General features: G+C 33.9%; 1 protein-coding gene across 2 annotated transcripts in view; it reads left to right on the top strand.

The window, feature by feature from the left end:
- Positions 1-16,773, top strand: part of LOC150098746 (structural maintenance of chromosomes flexible hinge domain-containing protein 1-like) — a 733,568-nt gene that overhangs the window by 146,571 nt on the left and 570,224 nt on the right. For both annotated transcript variants that reach the window (XM_090405871.1, XM_090405872.1), the window contains exon 10: positions 10,973-11,183. In XM_090405871.1, coding sequence (XP_090261997.1) covers positions 10,973-11,183 — 211 coding nt within the window. The remainder of the gene's footprint in view (positions 1-10,972; positions 11,184-16,773) is intronic.

Below are 16,773 nucleotides of genomic sequence, written 5' to 3'. Positions count from 1 at the left end.
AAGGAGTAGAGATTGGTTGGCATACATAGTGATATTGAAACAGTCAAGAAGTATACAATAGACATATTGTTAGTTTTTGCAGCACGTGTTTATAGTTGGCTGTTTTGTCGTAAAATGGATAAGAAAATTGAAATCATGCCATTTGTGAAATAAGGGAAGTGATGACATTTCTGAATGCCAAAAATGTTTGCCCAGCTGAATTTTATCAGTGAGTTAGGGGTATGGAATAAATGCAAGAGTGATAATATATTTGGCAAGAATGTGTAATGAAGTCCTGATCCCTCTGACCACTGAAGTAGCCACTCATCATTAACATTGCAGATCTGCTTGATCAAGTAATGAGATTTGTTAACTCACGGTGTACTCAACTCAGAAATTCACCACTTCTGAGTTAAGTACACCTTTCCTGCACATTTCTTGTTCTTTACTACACAAAGTCACCATGGATCCCTTAGTATTGCAAATTGTGTACAAGATGGGTGCCAAAAATGCCCACTGATGGTTACAAAACAAAACACACATACTAACAAAACTGAATATGGTATTGTAATGAAGGTGAAGAATTTTTGAACAACATTATTGTAGGAGATGAAATCTGGATTTCTCACTTGATACTAGAAAGTAAGCAGCAGTTGATGCAGTGATGGCATAGTGGATCATCCAAGGTAAAGAAATTCAAATAAAATGTTTTTCTCCAGGAAGATTACATGTACTCTGTTTTGGGAGATGTGGTATTTGGAGGCATTGATTTTTATGCCTCATGGAGCAGCATTAAATGCAGGTGTTTACTCTGGGACTACAAAATTTGTGGTAGTCTATTTGAAACAAAAGATGAGGATTCCCCCCGCCTCAACTCTGGAGTTGTTTTGATTCATGACAGTATGCACACCCATAGTACTGCTCAAACATGCCAACCTCTTAAAAGAATAACTTGGAAGTTTTCCACACCTTTAGACTCAATCTTGTACCCAGTGACTTCCATCTTTTCTCCACTTGAAAAGATTTTTAGCAACTCAACAATTGATTGGGCCAAAGCACTAGTGTCAGACTACTTTGATGAGGGGGGATACAAAAACTAGTGCCCTGATATGACAGACATATATGTGGGGATAAATATGTAGAAAAGTAGCTGATAGTATGTGTAAATTTGTTATATGTAAATGTGTAAAATTGAGAACCTAGTTTCTGGATGGGCTTCCTATTTATTCCTTTAACTAAGAAAACACACACAAAATAAACATTCTGACTGATATAGTTAAATGGGTTTGCTTAAGGGTTAAGCTGGATAACTGGCAGGAGACCTCTATGTAATCTTTTAAAGAATGCAGAACTGACTGTTCTGACCTAACATTCATCCTCACTTTCTTTTGGTACATTTAGTAGGTATTTACATAGATACTGAATGAAGAAGGATGGGCTGGTAGTTGGAATTAAGCTAACCAAATTGTATTTGTTTGGCAAAGACAATGAATGCATGACATTTAATCTCTTTTTGTCAGGAAACCAAGGCAAAACAGAAGTCAGCCACCGAAACAAACCGTAACTCACCATCAGGAGAATTTAATACTGGCACCATCTTCATAAGACATATCAACAGAAAACAAGTGAAACTGTCAGAATAATTAGAGAGGTACCAGGTCAACTATAATTGGTGTTACCAAAACAAGACAAAAACAGATGAGATTCTTCTAAATAACAAATACAAGATGTTATATTCAGGAAGTAATAAATAATCAGAAAAATGAATGAGCAGCTATAGCAAGCAATATCAAATAGAGTGATGTGGGCAAACATCAAAGTGGGAAATTAGATAGTGAATTTATTTGTGCCTATGGTCCTTTACAAGGTTTTGCTAAGGAAAAAGTGGAGCAGTTTTTCAAGTTTTTAGAGGAGGTAGCTGACACAAAGAAAAAATGAAAGTTTTTGGAAAATAGAGCAAAGCTAATAATACTAGTAAGTGGTACCTATTTGATTTCAGTTCAGAACATGGATAAGTCATTGCTGATATCGTGTTCCAACATAATGACGTGTACAAATTCACATGGAGAGAAGATGCAAGTCTTGTTGACAGTGTTATTTCCCAATTCCATCTTCTATTTTTTGTATTATCTCAGTGGCCTGTCAAGTAATTTAGCTTCTTTGAAACCTGATACTACTTCTGATTGGGGGGGGGGGATTAATCCTGTCTATATTGTTCATAAAGTGTGTGTATTCTTCAGTACAGTTTGCCTGTTTTGCCGATGACAGATAGAGTTTCTTGGAGCCAAATACCTGCCACCTCTTTATGAGACAGGGCAATTTACCTTCAATTGCAAAGCCCGATAAGATTCTTCACGTCCTGGACAGGATTCAAACCCAGGTCTTTCTTCCCAAATATAATATTATTAGTCAAAGAAAAAAAGAAAAGAATGAAAGAGTTTGAAAGCACATTAATCAAATCTTGACGACTTATTGGTAGACTGAAGAAAACGTTGATCGATTCGATCAGAGAAACATGGTAAAGTTGTTTGCAAACTAGCTCCATTTGTTAACTCAGGAAGTTAAAAATGCTGTAATGCAAAAAAAGAAAGCACTTTGAAACCTGCTAGCAAGTAAGAGAGGTGTGTGTGTGTGTGTGTGTGTGTGTGTGTGTGTGTGTGTGTGTGTGTGTGTGTGTGTGTGTGTGTGTGTGATGTGCTGTGAGAGAATACAGAGAAAAATGTAAGAAAAGAAAGCAGTGTGCAAAAGTAGCTAAACAAAAGGCATGGGGAGGGGGGTGGACTTTAGTAAATATATAAAAGAGCAAGTTTAGAAATGAAAGATTCTAAATGGAATCAAAAGATGATAAATGTGACGTGAAAATTAAAGATATTCTCAATGTTTGGAGTAATTATTCTGAAAGTTTGTTAATTGAAATATGAAGTGTGACAGAACAGTGATAAACATTATTCAAGAGAAACACTCAGAAGCTTAATTCTTAGTACTTGAGGTAGAAAAACTTGATATGTGGAAAAGCAGCTAGAGTAGATAATGTTTGATTAGAGATTACAGATAGAGTTTATTAGAGATGAAATGCTCAAATATGAAGGTATAAAAGTTATACAGTGGCTACACTGCATAATTCAGAAGGCCTGGCTAGAAGGTTGAAATTCATACTTTTATTTATACTTTATTTTAAAGAAATTGAAGTTACTTTCTGTATATTTTTATTGTTTTTCCCTCCTCTTAAATGCCTATCCATATTGCCATGTAAAAAATGTGGAAATGAATTTCATGCTTTGTGATGACGTATTTTAGTAATACTGCATACTTTCTAGTTGAATTTTCCTCTAAATGCCTATCCATACATATCCTCTTGTTAAAAACACTAATCACATTTTGCCAAACAGCAAATTTCAACACTGAAATTCCCCTGTAGTCCATAGGATTCTATAGCCATTCAACACCTAAAAAAGTGTTGAGTTCTCTAAATTCAGTATCGTTTAAAAAAAAAAAAAAAAAAAAAAAGAAAAAAAAAGAACATGCCAGAAATATTTTTGTGATTCTTTCATAGTCCAAAGGGAAGGAATTGTTTATGAAAATTTTGAAAATTTCAAGGTTGTGATCTATTATGCACTAATACCAAAGATTTGTTATCACTATTCATTGCAATTTGACTTGTACAGAAGGGGTTAATATGATTTTGCCACTGATGCCATATGTTCACTGTTTTCTTAGAAATCTCATATATATAGTCACCAGCATATGATCAGCTGTTTTATTTTTAACCCAGCTTTCAGATCCATGATTTCAAATCAGTTTGAAGACTGGCTTGTATACATTTACTTCAGTGTTTTGACTAGTTTTTTGTCTTATTCTGTATTAATTTATTCATTTGACTTTCTACAGTAAGGCTTTGCTTATTCTGTTGTTGTTTCCATATTTAATTTATTATTTTCACTAAAAATTGTTTCTAAATAACTAAAATGTTTTCTTTGTTCTGTATAGGAATGACCTCTTATGTTTTTGTCTATTTTCATAGTCTTCTTCTTTTTATTAATGATAACCATCTCAGATATGATACAGAAATTATTCACTTTTGTTAATGAATTCTGCAGACTTGTACTGGATTTATTTAAGAGTATAAAATTATATGCATAAAGTAAAGAGCTGAGAATAACAACTCCAGTTTTGATATCAGTCCTTATGCTTCTTTCCTTAATAATGTGATTCATACAGATGATGAATAACAGTGGGATGATTTAAAATTTTTCGCAACTCCTTCAGTTCTGACTGTTGTGTTGATGGATATAAGCAGTGGTGAGCTATAAGGGGCTCGTGCGAGCCCTTTGTTAAATTTTTCTCAAATTTGCGAGCTCCTTGTTCTTCTTGTTTACTTTTTTATTTAAAAAAAAATTTTTTTTTTGCAACATATTAAGCGACAAACTCATACGGTAAACTAAAAAAATTAGTCTATTCATTAGTGTATAGATTATTTGGAATTATTGTTTCAACTCCTCTATAACGAATGCACCCAAGTTTGAAAATAAAATAAGCGCATGCGCTATCTTTACCCTTCTCCCTTCTGGTAGCCAATTGTATGGTAAAACCAGTAGCCAGTCAAATGTTTTATAAAAGATTTCATTCTTATTATATTCTGATAGTTAAAAAATGCTTTTCTTATGTAAGATAAATTAACACAGTTAATTGTGTGCAAATATTTCATGTTTAGATCATGAAATATTTGTTTAAAAATGATAGCCTTTAGAGTTTGATTGTCCTCTCATACCTTTTGATTAGAATTTGTACACAAGCTATATTAATAAAAGTTTTTGTGTGAAATACGACTTTTTTTTTCTGTTTTCTTTTTTTTTTCTTTTTTTCCTCGACAATGTGAGCCCTTTGTTAAAATTTCCATTGCTCACTGCTGGATATAAGATACCATTTATGTCAGAAATCCACTTGCCCATTACCACCGGCGAGTTATCAGAGACAAGTTACTAGTGAATTTTCAATCTCATTCTAAATACATTTAAAATATATTGAATTACTATTCATTGAATAATTTACACTTTTTTTTTCCGTTTTTAAATATCATTTTACATAAGAGATCAATTTTAAATCTCATTCAGTATCAGTCATTTGATCACAGGTAGCCTTCAATAAATGTAATAAAGAAGTTTTATTTTCAACCAGGAGATATTATCTTATGTAATTAATTTAATAAGTTAATTCTTTCAGGCAGTTTATCCCTACTAAAAGTTAGTTTGCACAGAAATATTCTCCACAATGCACTGCTGCTCTTTCCAAAATGTGAAGTAATTTCTATCTATGACAACAGGTGACACTATTTATCTCTCACCCTCTGTTATAAACTAAAACCTACCCTGCATCTGCAGATTAATTTTGAAATAAATAGTCAAGTATTCTCAGACATTTGATTTTGCATAACATGCAAATTATTACCATTCTTATAAAAATCAGAGATATCATTAAACAAAAAAAAATTAATTTTAATAAGACCAACTTTCATTTGTTTCACTGCCAACTGTAATTATTAATTATTAAATATTGACTGTAATCCTTAAATTGGTATGCAGTTGTAATATAGTACTGGCATAAGCTTATTTTCACAATTATATTAAAAAAACATAATTATCTTGCAAAGAAGAGTCAGATACCATTATTCACATTACATTGTGAAATGTTACTCTGTCTCCATTGCAAGCTTTGGCCATTTTCTGTTGTGTTCCTAAATTTATTTGTTTTTCCTATTGAATTATATTTATGGTTAATTTATATAAACTTCTGTTCATTATGGACCTTAAATGAAAGGAAATGCAAACTAAACTTTTTAGTTTTGTGAAGTGAAAAACTGAAGATGGAGGGACCAGAAAATATTAAAATCAAGTTGTGTCATCAACTAAACTCAATCAAGTGGTGCTTTCAAGGCAAATGGGTCAAGGAATTAAAGTGATTGTGCTATGAAGATGAAGTCACATTCTGTAAAGTATAAAGCATATCTTGAGATGGTTGATAGAAACAATAGATTGCTACAAGGTTTTTGAGGACCTTTCAAAGTGGAGACATTTAGGTTTCACGAAGGATTCAATTCTCACAAAAAATGCTGTGATATAGACTGCTAGAAATTCCCAGGAAATCTCTAGCTAGTTTCCAAAGAAAGATGGATTCTAAAATATTTGAATACATACAATGCCTTTTTAATTATAGCCTATTATAAAGCTAAATTCAGTAAACCATTTAATTTCAAAAACTTATAGATCAGTAGCGAAATGACAAGGATCTGTGTTTACTGCTGATGTTGTTAAATAAAAATTAGCTGAGGAAATCAAAGACTACAGTAGTGAGTATTCTTGTAGATGCTCCTTCAGATATTTCGAATGAGGAGAATCTCATCTATTACATTATAAGATGCATAGATAAAAATTGAAGTATTTGTTTATGTAATTCCTTTCTAAAACTCTGCAGTGTACTTTAATAGATGAAAGAGTGAAATGAACAAGTTTTTCTTGTCATGGAAGACTAGTAACTGATTTACAATCATTGGAACTGAAGTATCATATAACACGTTGTAACATGAACCTCTATTTCCTAAATCCAGTTGTGTTCTCTTCTAACTGTTTTCTTAGTCTCTTTTAAGATGCTTGCATAAATCTTACTTTGAACATTTATAAATCTTACTTAGGAAGGAAATTCCTCTATAACTCTCACATTTAGTTTTATTTCCTTTTCTTTTTTTTATAGATAGGTACTATGCGACCACTATCTCAATCATCTGGAATACCATACCTTCTGAATTATGCAGTGCAGCTACTGTAAAACTTTTATACCTTCACATTTCAGCATTTCTGGTTTTTAATGTCTTTTTTCCCCCAGAAAATTGAGAGTACTTTTTTTCTCTAGTTAGTAATGATATGTACTCCTGATTGCATGCTTCTTGAATATTTTCTACCAACATGCTGTCACTTCTTGTTACATTTAATAATCTTTCACATTAACTACTTGTCATTTAGGATAACTTCATCTTCAGTTTTACCTTTATCATCTCTTATTCCTTTTATAGTACTGTAAACTTCATTTCTAAGCTTTTTCAATAGCCTTTAGAAGATTTTGTTGCCTTTCTGATATTTATCTTCTCTATTTTTTTTACCAAAGTCTTCCTATGTCTTTTGTTTAGCTGCTTTTACATGTTGTTTCACTGTCTTATATTTTTTTCGTATTCTTTCAGAGGTTTACTGGCTAGAAACTTCAATTCATTTCCATGATTGTTTCTTTTAATATGTTTTCACATCTATAACTTCTTGAGTCTTCCATGAAGTTCTGATTTTCTATCCTTGGAGGCAACTTCTTCACATGCTTCTCTGGCTAAATCAATCAATATTTTCTTCAAAATTTGCCACTGCATCTCCAAGATTTGGTCATTTTCAGCATCCCATTTTTTTCTCCTTTAATATTTGTATGCTTGAATAATATTTGCATATTTGATTATTTTTAAAACTTTTCAATATGATATTCAGTTTTATCCTGCTCAAAATCAGCATAGAGGAGATTTCAAACTGCCTGTTTGAAATCTCCTCTATGCTGGTTTTTGATATTGCTATCAACAGCATAGTTATTGAGACTTTGTGTCTTCTTTTCATTTGATTTGTGTTAGTAATGGCTAGTCCATGTACTGAGCAGAAATCCAGCAAATATTTACTGTTATTATTAGCGTTGCCCTTTTCTCCTTATTTTGCCTAAACATTTCTACAAGTCTGTTATTAATTTTCTACTTGCTGCTCAGATCTCTAACAATAACCTACTTTTTTTGTGTGTGTCACCTGCCTTCTCTAATGACTCAAATTCCTCCACTTCTCTCTTATAATATAGAACCTTTTGTAGTATAGTACCATAGATATAAGTAAGGCTTATTGTCTAATTCCCATTTTGATGTTTGTCCACATCACTATTTAAAACTACCTGCCATTCAAGATTATCTTTGTGTTTAATGTTGAATGTTTCTCAGCTCATCATCATTGTCTGGAATATAATACTTATATTTGAAGAATGTCACTTGTTTTTTTGTTTTCTTTGTTTCATTGACACCAATTTTGTAGATGTCCTGGTTCTTGAATTCTTGTGATATTTTAACTTGTTTTCTGTTGGCACTTCTTACATTGATGGTGCTTATCTTGAATTTTGATGTTGATGGAGTTTGTTCCAGTAGCCGACTTTTTGCTGTTCATCCTAGTTTCTTGATGAAAGCTGTGGCCTTGTTTAAATGTCATGCCAACTCACCCCCTCCCCTATATTGGGGGATGCAATTGAAATACAACATGAAATGTCATATTGGTACAATATGACATGTTTTTAAATATTTAAAAAAAAAAATTAAATCTCAAATTGTTAATCCATTCTTATTCGTTCTGTGTCCAGGTAGACATCTACCAATGGGATGCTCCATGAGAAGGTGAGGATTGGGTAGATCAGAATTTCTGGTTGGTTCTCTACATTCCTGAAAAGGCTATGTGGAGGTCCTTTCCCAGTTATCTTGATTTGTTGATTAAGTAACTCCATATAATAGTTAAAATAATTTAATCAAACTAAATAATTTAGTAATTTATATAATAATATTTATCTAATTATGCCCCTTGAGGGTATATATCAGGAATTTGATGATGATGATATTTATCTAATCAGAATGACCAACATCCCTAGAGCCACTTCACTTGATTACATGTCAACTCTATGAATCCTCTGTGAATCCCTTTGCATTCATAGCCCCCATTCCCCACATAGGCAGATAATTTAGCAACACTCATGCTACTACCTGCACCCTGTTGGCCTCACTGCTGAACTTAACCACATACACAGATACCTTCTTAGCCAATTGTTACACTCCACACCAAATGCAAAAAAAAATTTATCCAGTGGGACTTGTACCTTCCTTTCTTCCCCCCCCCTCCCTCCAAGTAAAACCATCACCATCTGATATACTTGTGGCCTTATGAGAAGTTATCACAAATCTTGAAGAAATACAATCTGGTTCTACCTTCAGCCATGCAGTCTCTGACTAGATGAATAAAATTTAGTTAATTTAGTGTATGCTAGAATATATTCATGTAGTTTAATTTTTGTTTAGGCCAGATCATTGTTATTGGCAATATTGCACAAAGTGATTAAAACTGATAGTAATGGCTTTACATTGACTGGATAGAATTGAATGAATTATAGTATTTTTGGGTTGCTATTAAAATTTGAAGTTATTTCAATTTTGGTTTCAGTCAGACAGAACCAGGCAAAATTGTTGACAACGAATGGTGTTCTCTGTACAAGAATGATATTATGAAATAAATAATTTTATTATTATCTTTGATAATTTTTTACTTTCCCCTCAATTTAATTTAATTTCTGAAATTGATGCACCTATTAATATAAGATGTGTATTAATACATTTCATAAATTTCATAATATACGAGGGTTGTTTGAAAAGTTTGGTAAAAAAAAAATAAGTTAAACACATTTTTTTGGAAAAAATCATCTTTATTTCTCAACATAATCTCCATCAAGGTCTACACATTTGGTTCAGCGAGTTTCCAATTTTTTCATCTCATCTAAAAAGTAGGATTTGTCAAATTGTGCAAAATAGTCATTGACAGCCTTGATGGCATCCTCGTTCGTTGAAATTTTTTCCACCAAGCCAAATTTTTAAGTTTGGGAACAAGAAGAAGAAGTCACATGGGGCCAAGCCCGGAGAATATGGTGGATGTAGAACCAATTAAAACCTCAATTCGTGCAATTTTGGCATTGTGACAGCTGATGTGTGAGACGATGCATTGTCTAAATGAATGAGCACTTTTTTTGTGTGCGCCAATCTTCCCCGTTTTTTTTTTTTTTTTTTTTCCAAAAGGTCTAACAATGATGCATAATAGATTCCTGTTATTGTCTTACCCTTTTCCAAATAGTCTATCATGATAATTCCTTGGGAATCCCAAAAAACAGTTGCCATCACCTTCCCAGCTGACAAAACAGTCTTCTCTTTTTTCGGTGCTCTTTCACTGGGCATTGTCTACTGTGAATCCCTCAGGTGCGTAATGGTGGATCCAAGTTTCATCTATAGTCATGAATCAACAAAAAATCCTGCAAATTGCGATTAAACATCGTCAAACACTGCATTAAAATGTCTTTTCACATGCATCTTTTTTCATCGATCAACATTCACGGCACCCATCGCGCACAGAGCTTTTTCATGTACAATTTTTATTGCAGGATATTATATACCCATTCAGTTGAGATGCCTACAATCAAAGCAATCTCATGCACTTTCTCTCGGCTGTCTTCCATAATGATACCATGGATTTTGTCAATCATTTCCTTCATAGTGATCTCAGTTGGGCATCTGGAGCGCACTCCATTTTGATGGACTTACGACCACATTTAAACTCATTTATCCAAAAATAAATAGTCTTTAATGCTGGTGCAGAGTCCCCATGAACTGCATCTAACTCGGCTTTGATCTGCACGGCCATCCACTTCTTCAAATAAAAGTGTTTTATCACTGCATGAAACTTGTTTTTCTCCATTTTTATGAAAAATGCGAGCAAGGTCATTTTAAATGTTTGTCAAACGAGAACTACATGTTGCACATGGCTAAAATTTTGCCAGGGTTCATGAAAAAGATGATATGTGCTAACATTGGTATGAATGTCGGCATCTATTGGAAATTTATCAAATTTTGAAACAACCCTCTTATTATATTATGAAGTGTGTCATACACATATATGTTATATCTGTGTGTGTGTGTGTGTGTGTGTGTGTGTGTGTTATATTATATTAATTTCCATATATATATATATATATATATATATAACTTTAAATGCACAGATATTGATATAACTGAATCACTCACTCACTCACAAACACACACACACACGCATAACTTTTAATAACCCAACTATATGCTACTTTATGGACTAGCATGTTTATATTTGTAATATCTTTTTTTATTTTAAAGGTAAAGTTATATCAGAAAAATCTTGCACCAAAAATTACTCATCTTCGAGATATTGATTATGATCTACAAACTCAGTTTATTAGGAGTGCAGAAAGCACATTTGATTTTAGAGCAATAGTTGATGGAACAAGAATAGTGGAGGGTATTCTTCGTTATCACCCATTTAAATATGACCAAGAAACATATCCAATAGATACTGCAGACCCACGAAGTGAGTAATTAAAAACTAATTATTAATGTAATGAAAAAAAAATCAGTGTTTAATTAGATCAACTTCTTATATGTCACTAGAATGCAATTGTCATTTTAATTATTCACATTTATTATGTTTATTTATTAGTTAAGGAATTGTGGCTAGATTTTAATATCAGTTACCTAAAAGATTTGTTATTTTGAAAATGTGATGAGATAAGTTCTCATTCAGTGGCCATTAATTCTAAAGGAATCAACTGCCTAAAACAAGAGGTCCCCAAGACCTATGACATAACAGTGCTGCATATGGGCACAATCTCATTTTCTCATCATTCATCATTAGTATCCTGTGTGTACTTTGAAGCTATATAGCAGGAGTTTAATGATGAAGAGAAAGATGTTGAGAATGTGCCTGATTATTTGTTATTCCTTACTTCTTATCAGCAAGTTTTTCCTCCAAGTTAAATTGTTATTTGTCCCCAGTGTTATCAGATTAGTCAGATTTTATATATTTCTGTCATCTAACATACTTCTGTTCATCCAGATCTTGGTCTTACTCCTGATTTTTTTCCCACCATCCTGGTAAAACACCTGTTTGTTTAACCTTACCTGTCCTATTCTGGTTAAGTGACCCTACCACCTTAGACTAGCTCTGTTGACATATTCTTGGATACTTATGATGTCAAGTTTCTTCCCAATGTCTTTATTTTTCATATTCTGCCATTGATGCCATCTGTTCGCTCCTTAAATTGTTCTCAGAATTCTCATATTTGTGAATCTTTGAACAACAGTTTTAGATCTAACCCAACTTTCAGATCCATAAATTAAAACTGGTTTGAACATTGCCTTGTATACTGCTAATTTAGGATTTTGGCCAATTAATCTCTTATTCGTGTAAAGTTATTCACTTGACTCTTTGCAGCATTGCTTATTCATTTGTCTAAATTCCATGTTTAATTGCCATCTTCACAAAAATTGTACCTAAATAGGTGAAATATTTTACTGTTCTATAAATTGTCTATTGAGAATGAATGCAGTTGACATTTTCCATGTTTATACCTGTTATCATAGTTTGATTTTTTTTGTGACATTTGTTACTGCCGTTATTCAATTTAGTTAATCCTGAATAGGGTTTATGTCCCGAGAATTTTTGGAATGAAATGTTGGGAAAATTTTTGAACTTCTTTGTCTCAAGTCCAAAAAAAAAGTAACTCAAAACTTGGGACATTTCATAAATTTAAATGTAAAAATCTGAAACAGAAAGGTATTGAATTTTTTATAATTTTTATACTTTTTAATTTATTAAAAAGAGTATTGTATTGCACAAATTATAGATGATGGTTAAACTTTCATTACGAATAAAAACATTTATTGATTGCAGTGAATACAATGTCATGTGTTATTTTATAAATCTATTTGTTTTTTTTTTTAAATATAATAGTCATATTATTATATGACTAATATGACTATGAATCAAGTTGCAATGCAACAGCTACATGTAAATAAACATGTTTAGTACACTTAGCCACTCCAAGTCAGTTTTTGTTAAGAGAATATCTCTTCCGTGTATGTCGTTAAACAAAATATCACTACCAATAGCCAACGGACTTTTATGCTGTTACTTAAGTTATTATTTTTCATTTTTACTGATTGTTTTGACTTTTTCCATTTTCGAGAGAGTATTGAGGTGAGGTGAGCATAATGGGATAATAGTTTAATGGCTGACTTTTATCTCCCTTTTCTAGAAACAGGCTGGGTAAAAGCTTGCTTCTGTGCTGTTGGATAGACCTGATATTACTATTATTACTATTATTACGGGCAACTCCAGTGAGTCATTAGACGCATCGAGGGAGGCCCAAATCATATTCATCACAACTATTTGACATTCATAAGTATCTATCATACCTCGCCTTAAACTCATTCACTGTCACAGCATCCACCACAGACTCAGGGAGCGCATTCCACTCGTTCACTACTCTAAAAGTAAAGAACCCAGCTCTAACACCTTTACTAACCACACTTTTGCCCAGTTTCCATGGATGTCCCCTAGTCCTCCCACAACCAGCCCTGTTCTCAAAAATATCTTCTGAATTAATTTTATAGAAACCCTTCAGTAATTTGAATGTCTCAATCATATCTCCCCTCCTCCGCCTATCAACCAATTTTTGCAACCCACAAATCCTCAACCTGTTCTCATACGATTCATTCCACAGACCTGCTATCATCTTGGTCACTCACCTCTGGATCCTCTCCACCTCCTCCCCATCAAGAAGAAGAAACCTAGGTGACCAAATCTGAGCACAGTAGTCTAGATGGGGTCTTATCAAGGCTCGATACAGAGGAACAATAACCTGCTTGTCTCTGCTTGTCAACGTATTCTTCAGCAACCAAGTGATTTGATGAGCTGATTTGGCCACTTTTGCAATGTGTCCCCTAAATTTCAATTCCTTATCCACCAACACTCCTAAATCTCGTGCCTTATCAATTTCCTGGAGCACGGTTCCACCAATGCAGTAAACTGCCGCCAATCTTTTCACCCCAAAATGCATAACCTTACATTTTGCCACATTAAATTGACATCCATTCTCCTTAGCCCAGACCTCCAATCTATCCAAATCATCCTGCAAAATTTTGACGTCATCTGCATTCACTATTGCCCTACCCAACTTCGCATCATCCACAAACAAATGACGTCAAAATTTTGCAGGATGATTTATTAAACAGCAGTGGTCCAAGAACAGATCCTTGTGGCACACCACTAGTCACAGGCCGTCTTGTGGACTCTACTCCTGAGTAAACCACTCTCTGATATCTCTCCGTCAACCACCCTCCTATCCATCTCACCAACCCTATGTCCATTCCCATATGCTGCAATTTACTGATTAGAATTCCATGTGGTATCCTGTCAAAGGCCTTAGCAAGGTCCATTAGAATCACTGTAAACCCATTACCCTTATCCAGTTCAGCCGTCACTGTGTCATAATACGTGAGCAAGTTACTGAGGCATGACCTACCCTTCACAAAACCATGCTGTCCCCGATACAGTATCCCATTTTCTTCTATCCAATCTTGTATTTTCCTCTTGACTATTTTCTCTAAGACCTTGATAATGATTCCTGTTATGCTGATTGGCTGGTAATTTTCAACAGCAGCCTTGGAACCACCTTTGTGCAGTGGAACTATTTTCCCCTCTTTTCACCCCCTTGGGACTGACCCAGTCCTGAGGCTCAAATTAAACGAAATGGTCAAGGGCACTAACAATTCTTTGGCCGCTTCACTTATGACACGAGCTGGTATACCATCCAATCCAATATGTAGGACATTTGGCAAAAGCTATACAGGATAGGTATTAATTGTGGGCCACAAACTCTTAGTACAACTGGAGGGAAAACATCTGGGCCAGAGGACGTTTTTGTTAAGGCTATCATTGTTTTTTTTTTTATGGCATTCTGTTAAAAGATCAGAGGAGGCATACTGAGATGGTTTGTGGTATATTATCAGAAAATTTGCCTTTGCTGGACAAGAGTTGGAGGAGAAGACTGACTAAGATATCTGCCTTATCTTTAGTAGATGTTACTATTGTTCCATGGTCAAATAGAAGGGAAGGGTAGAGTAGAAGTTTTGCCCAACAGTCTTTGGAAGGCAATCAGAAGGCTTGGCTGCTATTTGAGCAGGAGGCAGCTTAGTGATCCCTATGAAATCATCTGTACCAACCATACGACTTGTTAGCATTAAAGCTATTTTGTATTTTTCTGATGGCCTTCTGTCAAAAGATCAGAGGAGGCATACCGAGGGTGTTTTGTGAACTAATAAAAGAGAGATTTGCTTTGGTTATTTAAACAAAGTTGAGAGAAGAAGACTGATGGTAAGAGTTCTGCCTTTTCTTTGAGATGTTGCCATTGTTCTCTCAGAACAAGAGAGAAGGATCCCTATTTGAATGAATACATCTTGAGAGAATAGAATCCATATTTGACATGAATACATCTTGTTCTTCCCCAGGTTTGTAGCTTCTTCTCATCTTACTTAGAACAGTTCTTCTGTAATCTCTACATTCATTTTACTTATCCTTCTAACCTGTCCTTCAGATTTAAGTAGTGCAACAACCTTGAAACTTTTGCCTCTATAGTTGATCATTTTTATAATGAGAAGTTGGCTAAATATCTGTATTACAAATACAGATATTTTAGCTAACTTTTCATTAAGGTATACTAGAATGATGCAGATTTTTAAACAGGCAAAACTGTGTGTAGATGGATTATCCAGGATATCACTGGATAATCCATCCAGATATTTCTTCAAATTTTATTTCGCACATGCATGCATGCAAACATACATGGTTGATGTGAAAAATTTTAAATGAAAATTGGAGGCTTCTGTTACTCAAGTTTGACTTGTCACATTTCACAATTATATGCAGTTGGCTACCACTATAGCAAACTTATAAGGACTGAAAGAATATCTTGTTCTAGAGAATTATGTACTAGAGTGAAATTTTCTTCAGAATACCATCGTGACTGCTTGGCTTGGTTAGGATTTTATGGCAGTTTGTTATAGTGAGCGAGTTTTTTTAATGGTGTTTGTTGTAGCGAGAGTTGACTATACTGCAAATGCAAATTATAGCATTTCATCTTCCAATTTATAATTGTCACCTGCGTTTGACTGATATCTTTCCTTTGGTGTATTTGTTGATATTTATAACCAACTCTATTATGCTATTGTTTCGGAATAAAGCAAGTTTCTTTACATTTGTGTTATTTTGTATGAGAGGATATCAGCATGTCTAGGTTTGTATACACTGATGTCACAGAATTGTATATTGCATGTTTTTTGCTATTAGTCTGCTTAAATATTTCAATCATAGATACTTAGTTAACACAAATAGAATCTGTCATCATTAACATTAATTCCAGATGTCATTATTAAGTTTAAGGAATGAATAGCTGTATTACTGAGAGGAGACTTCCACATGGCCTTTAAAGGAATGCAGAGGGGCTTCTGACCTAATGTTCAATCCTCACCTTGTGGTGCACCCTGTTAGGTTATCTGAATACTGAACAAACCAGGATAGGCTGGTAATTTGGAATTTAGCCACCAAATTGTATTCTTATTAGCTTAAACCAAAATATAAAATGATGCTACAATATGACAGAATTTCAAGCCAGCTGGGGCGTTGGCTGGTTAAACAAGGGGGGGCCATTGTTTTCACCAGAGAACCAGGTCAAACAGCAAAAAGTCAGCTACTGGAACAAATCTTAAAACACATTCCAACTTAACATTAACCACTGTTCAAGATGGATACTATCAGCATAAGAAGCCTGAATGGCAAAGAAATGGAGCTAGCTGAGGAATTAGATAAGTACCAGATCAACATAATAGGAGTGACTGAAACAAAAAAGACAAAAACTTGTGAGATCTTTCTGAGCAATAAATACAAAATGATATACCCAGGTAATGACATTCAAGGAAAAGAAAGGGTAGCCATAGTATTAGACACTAAATATGAGGCTAATCTTCTTGAATAGCAGGCAGTCTCATGTAGAGTGATGTGGGTAAATATGAGAATGGGGAACTGGACAATGAGACTTATTTGCACCTATGGTCCCACAGAA

The sequence above is a fragment of the Typopeltis vanoorti genome, chromosome 15 (assembly GCF_054136105.1).
Source record: "Typopeltis vanoorti isolate ZY-2024b chromosome 15, IOZ_Tvanoo_1.0, whole genome shotgun sequence".
NCBI lineage: Eukaryota > Metazoa > Arthropoda > Arachnida > Uropygi > Thelyphonidae > Typopeltis > Typopeltis vanoorti.
Note: the sequence above shows the minus strand (reverse complement) of the source record. Positions and strands in the feature narration are given on the sequence as shown.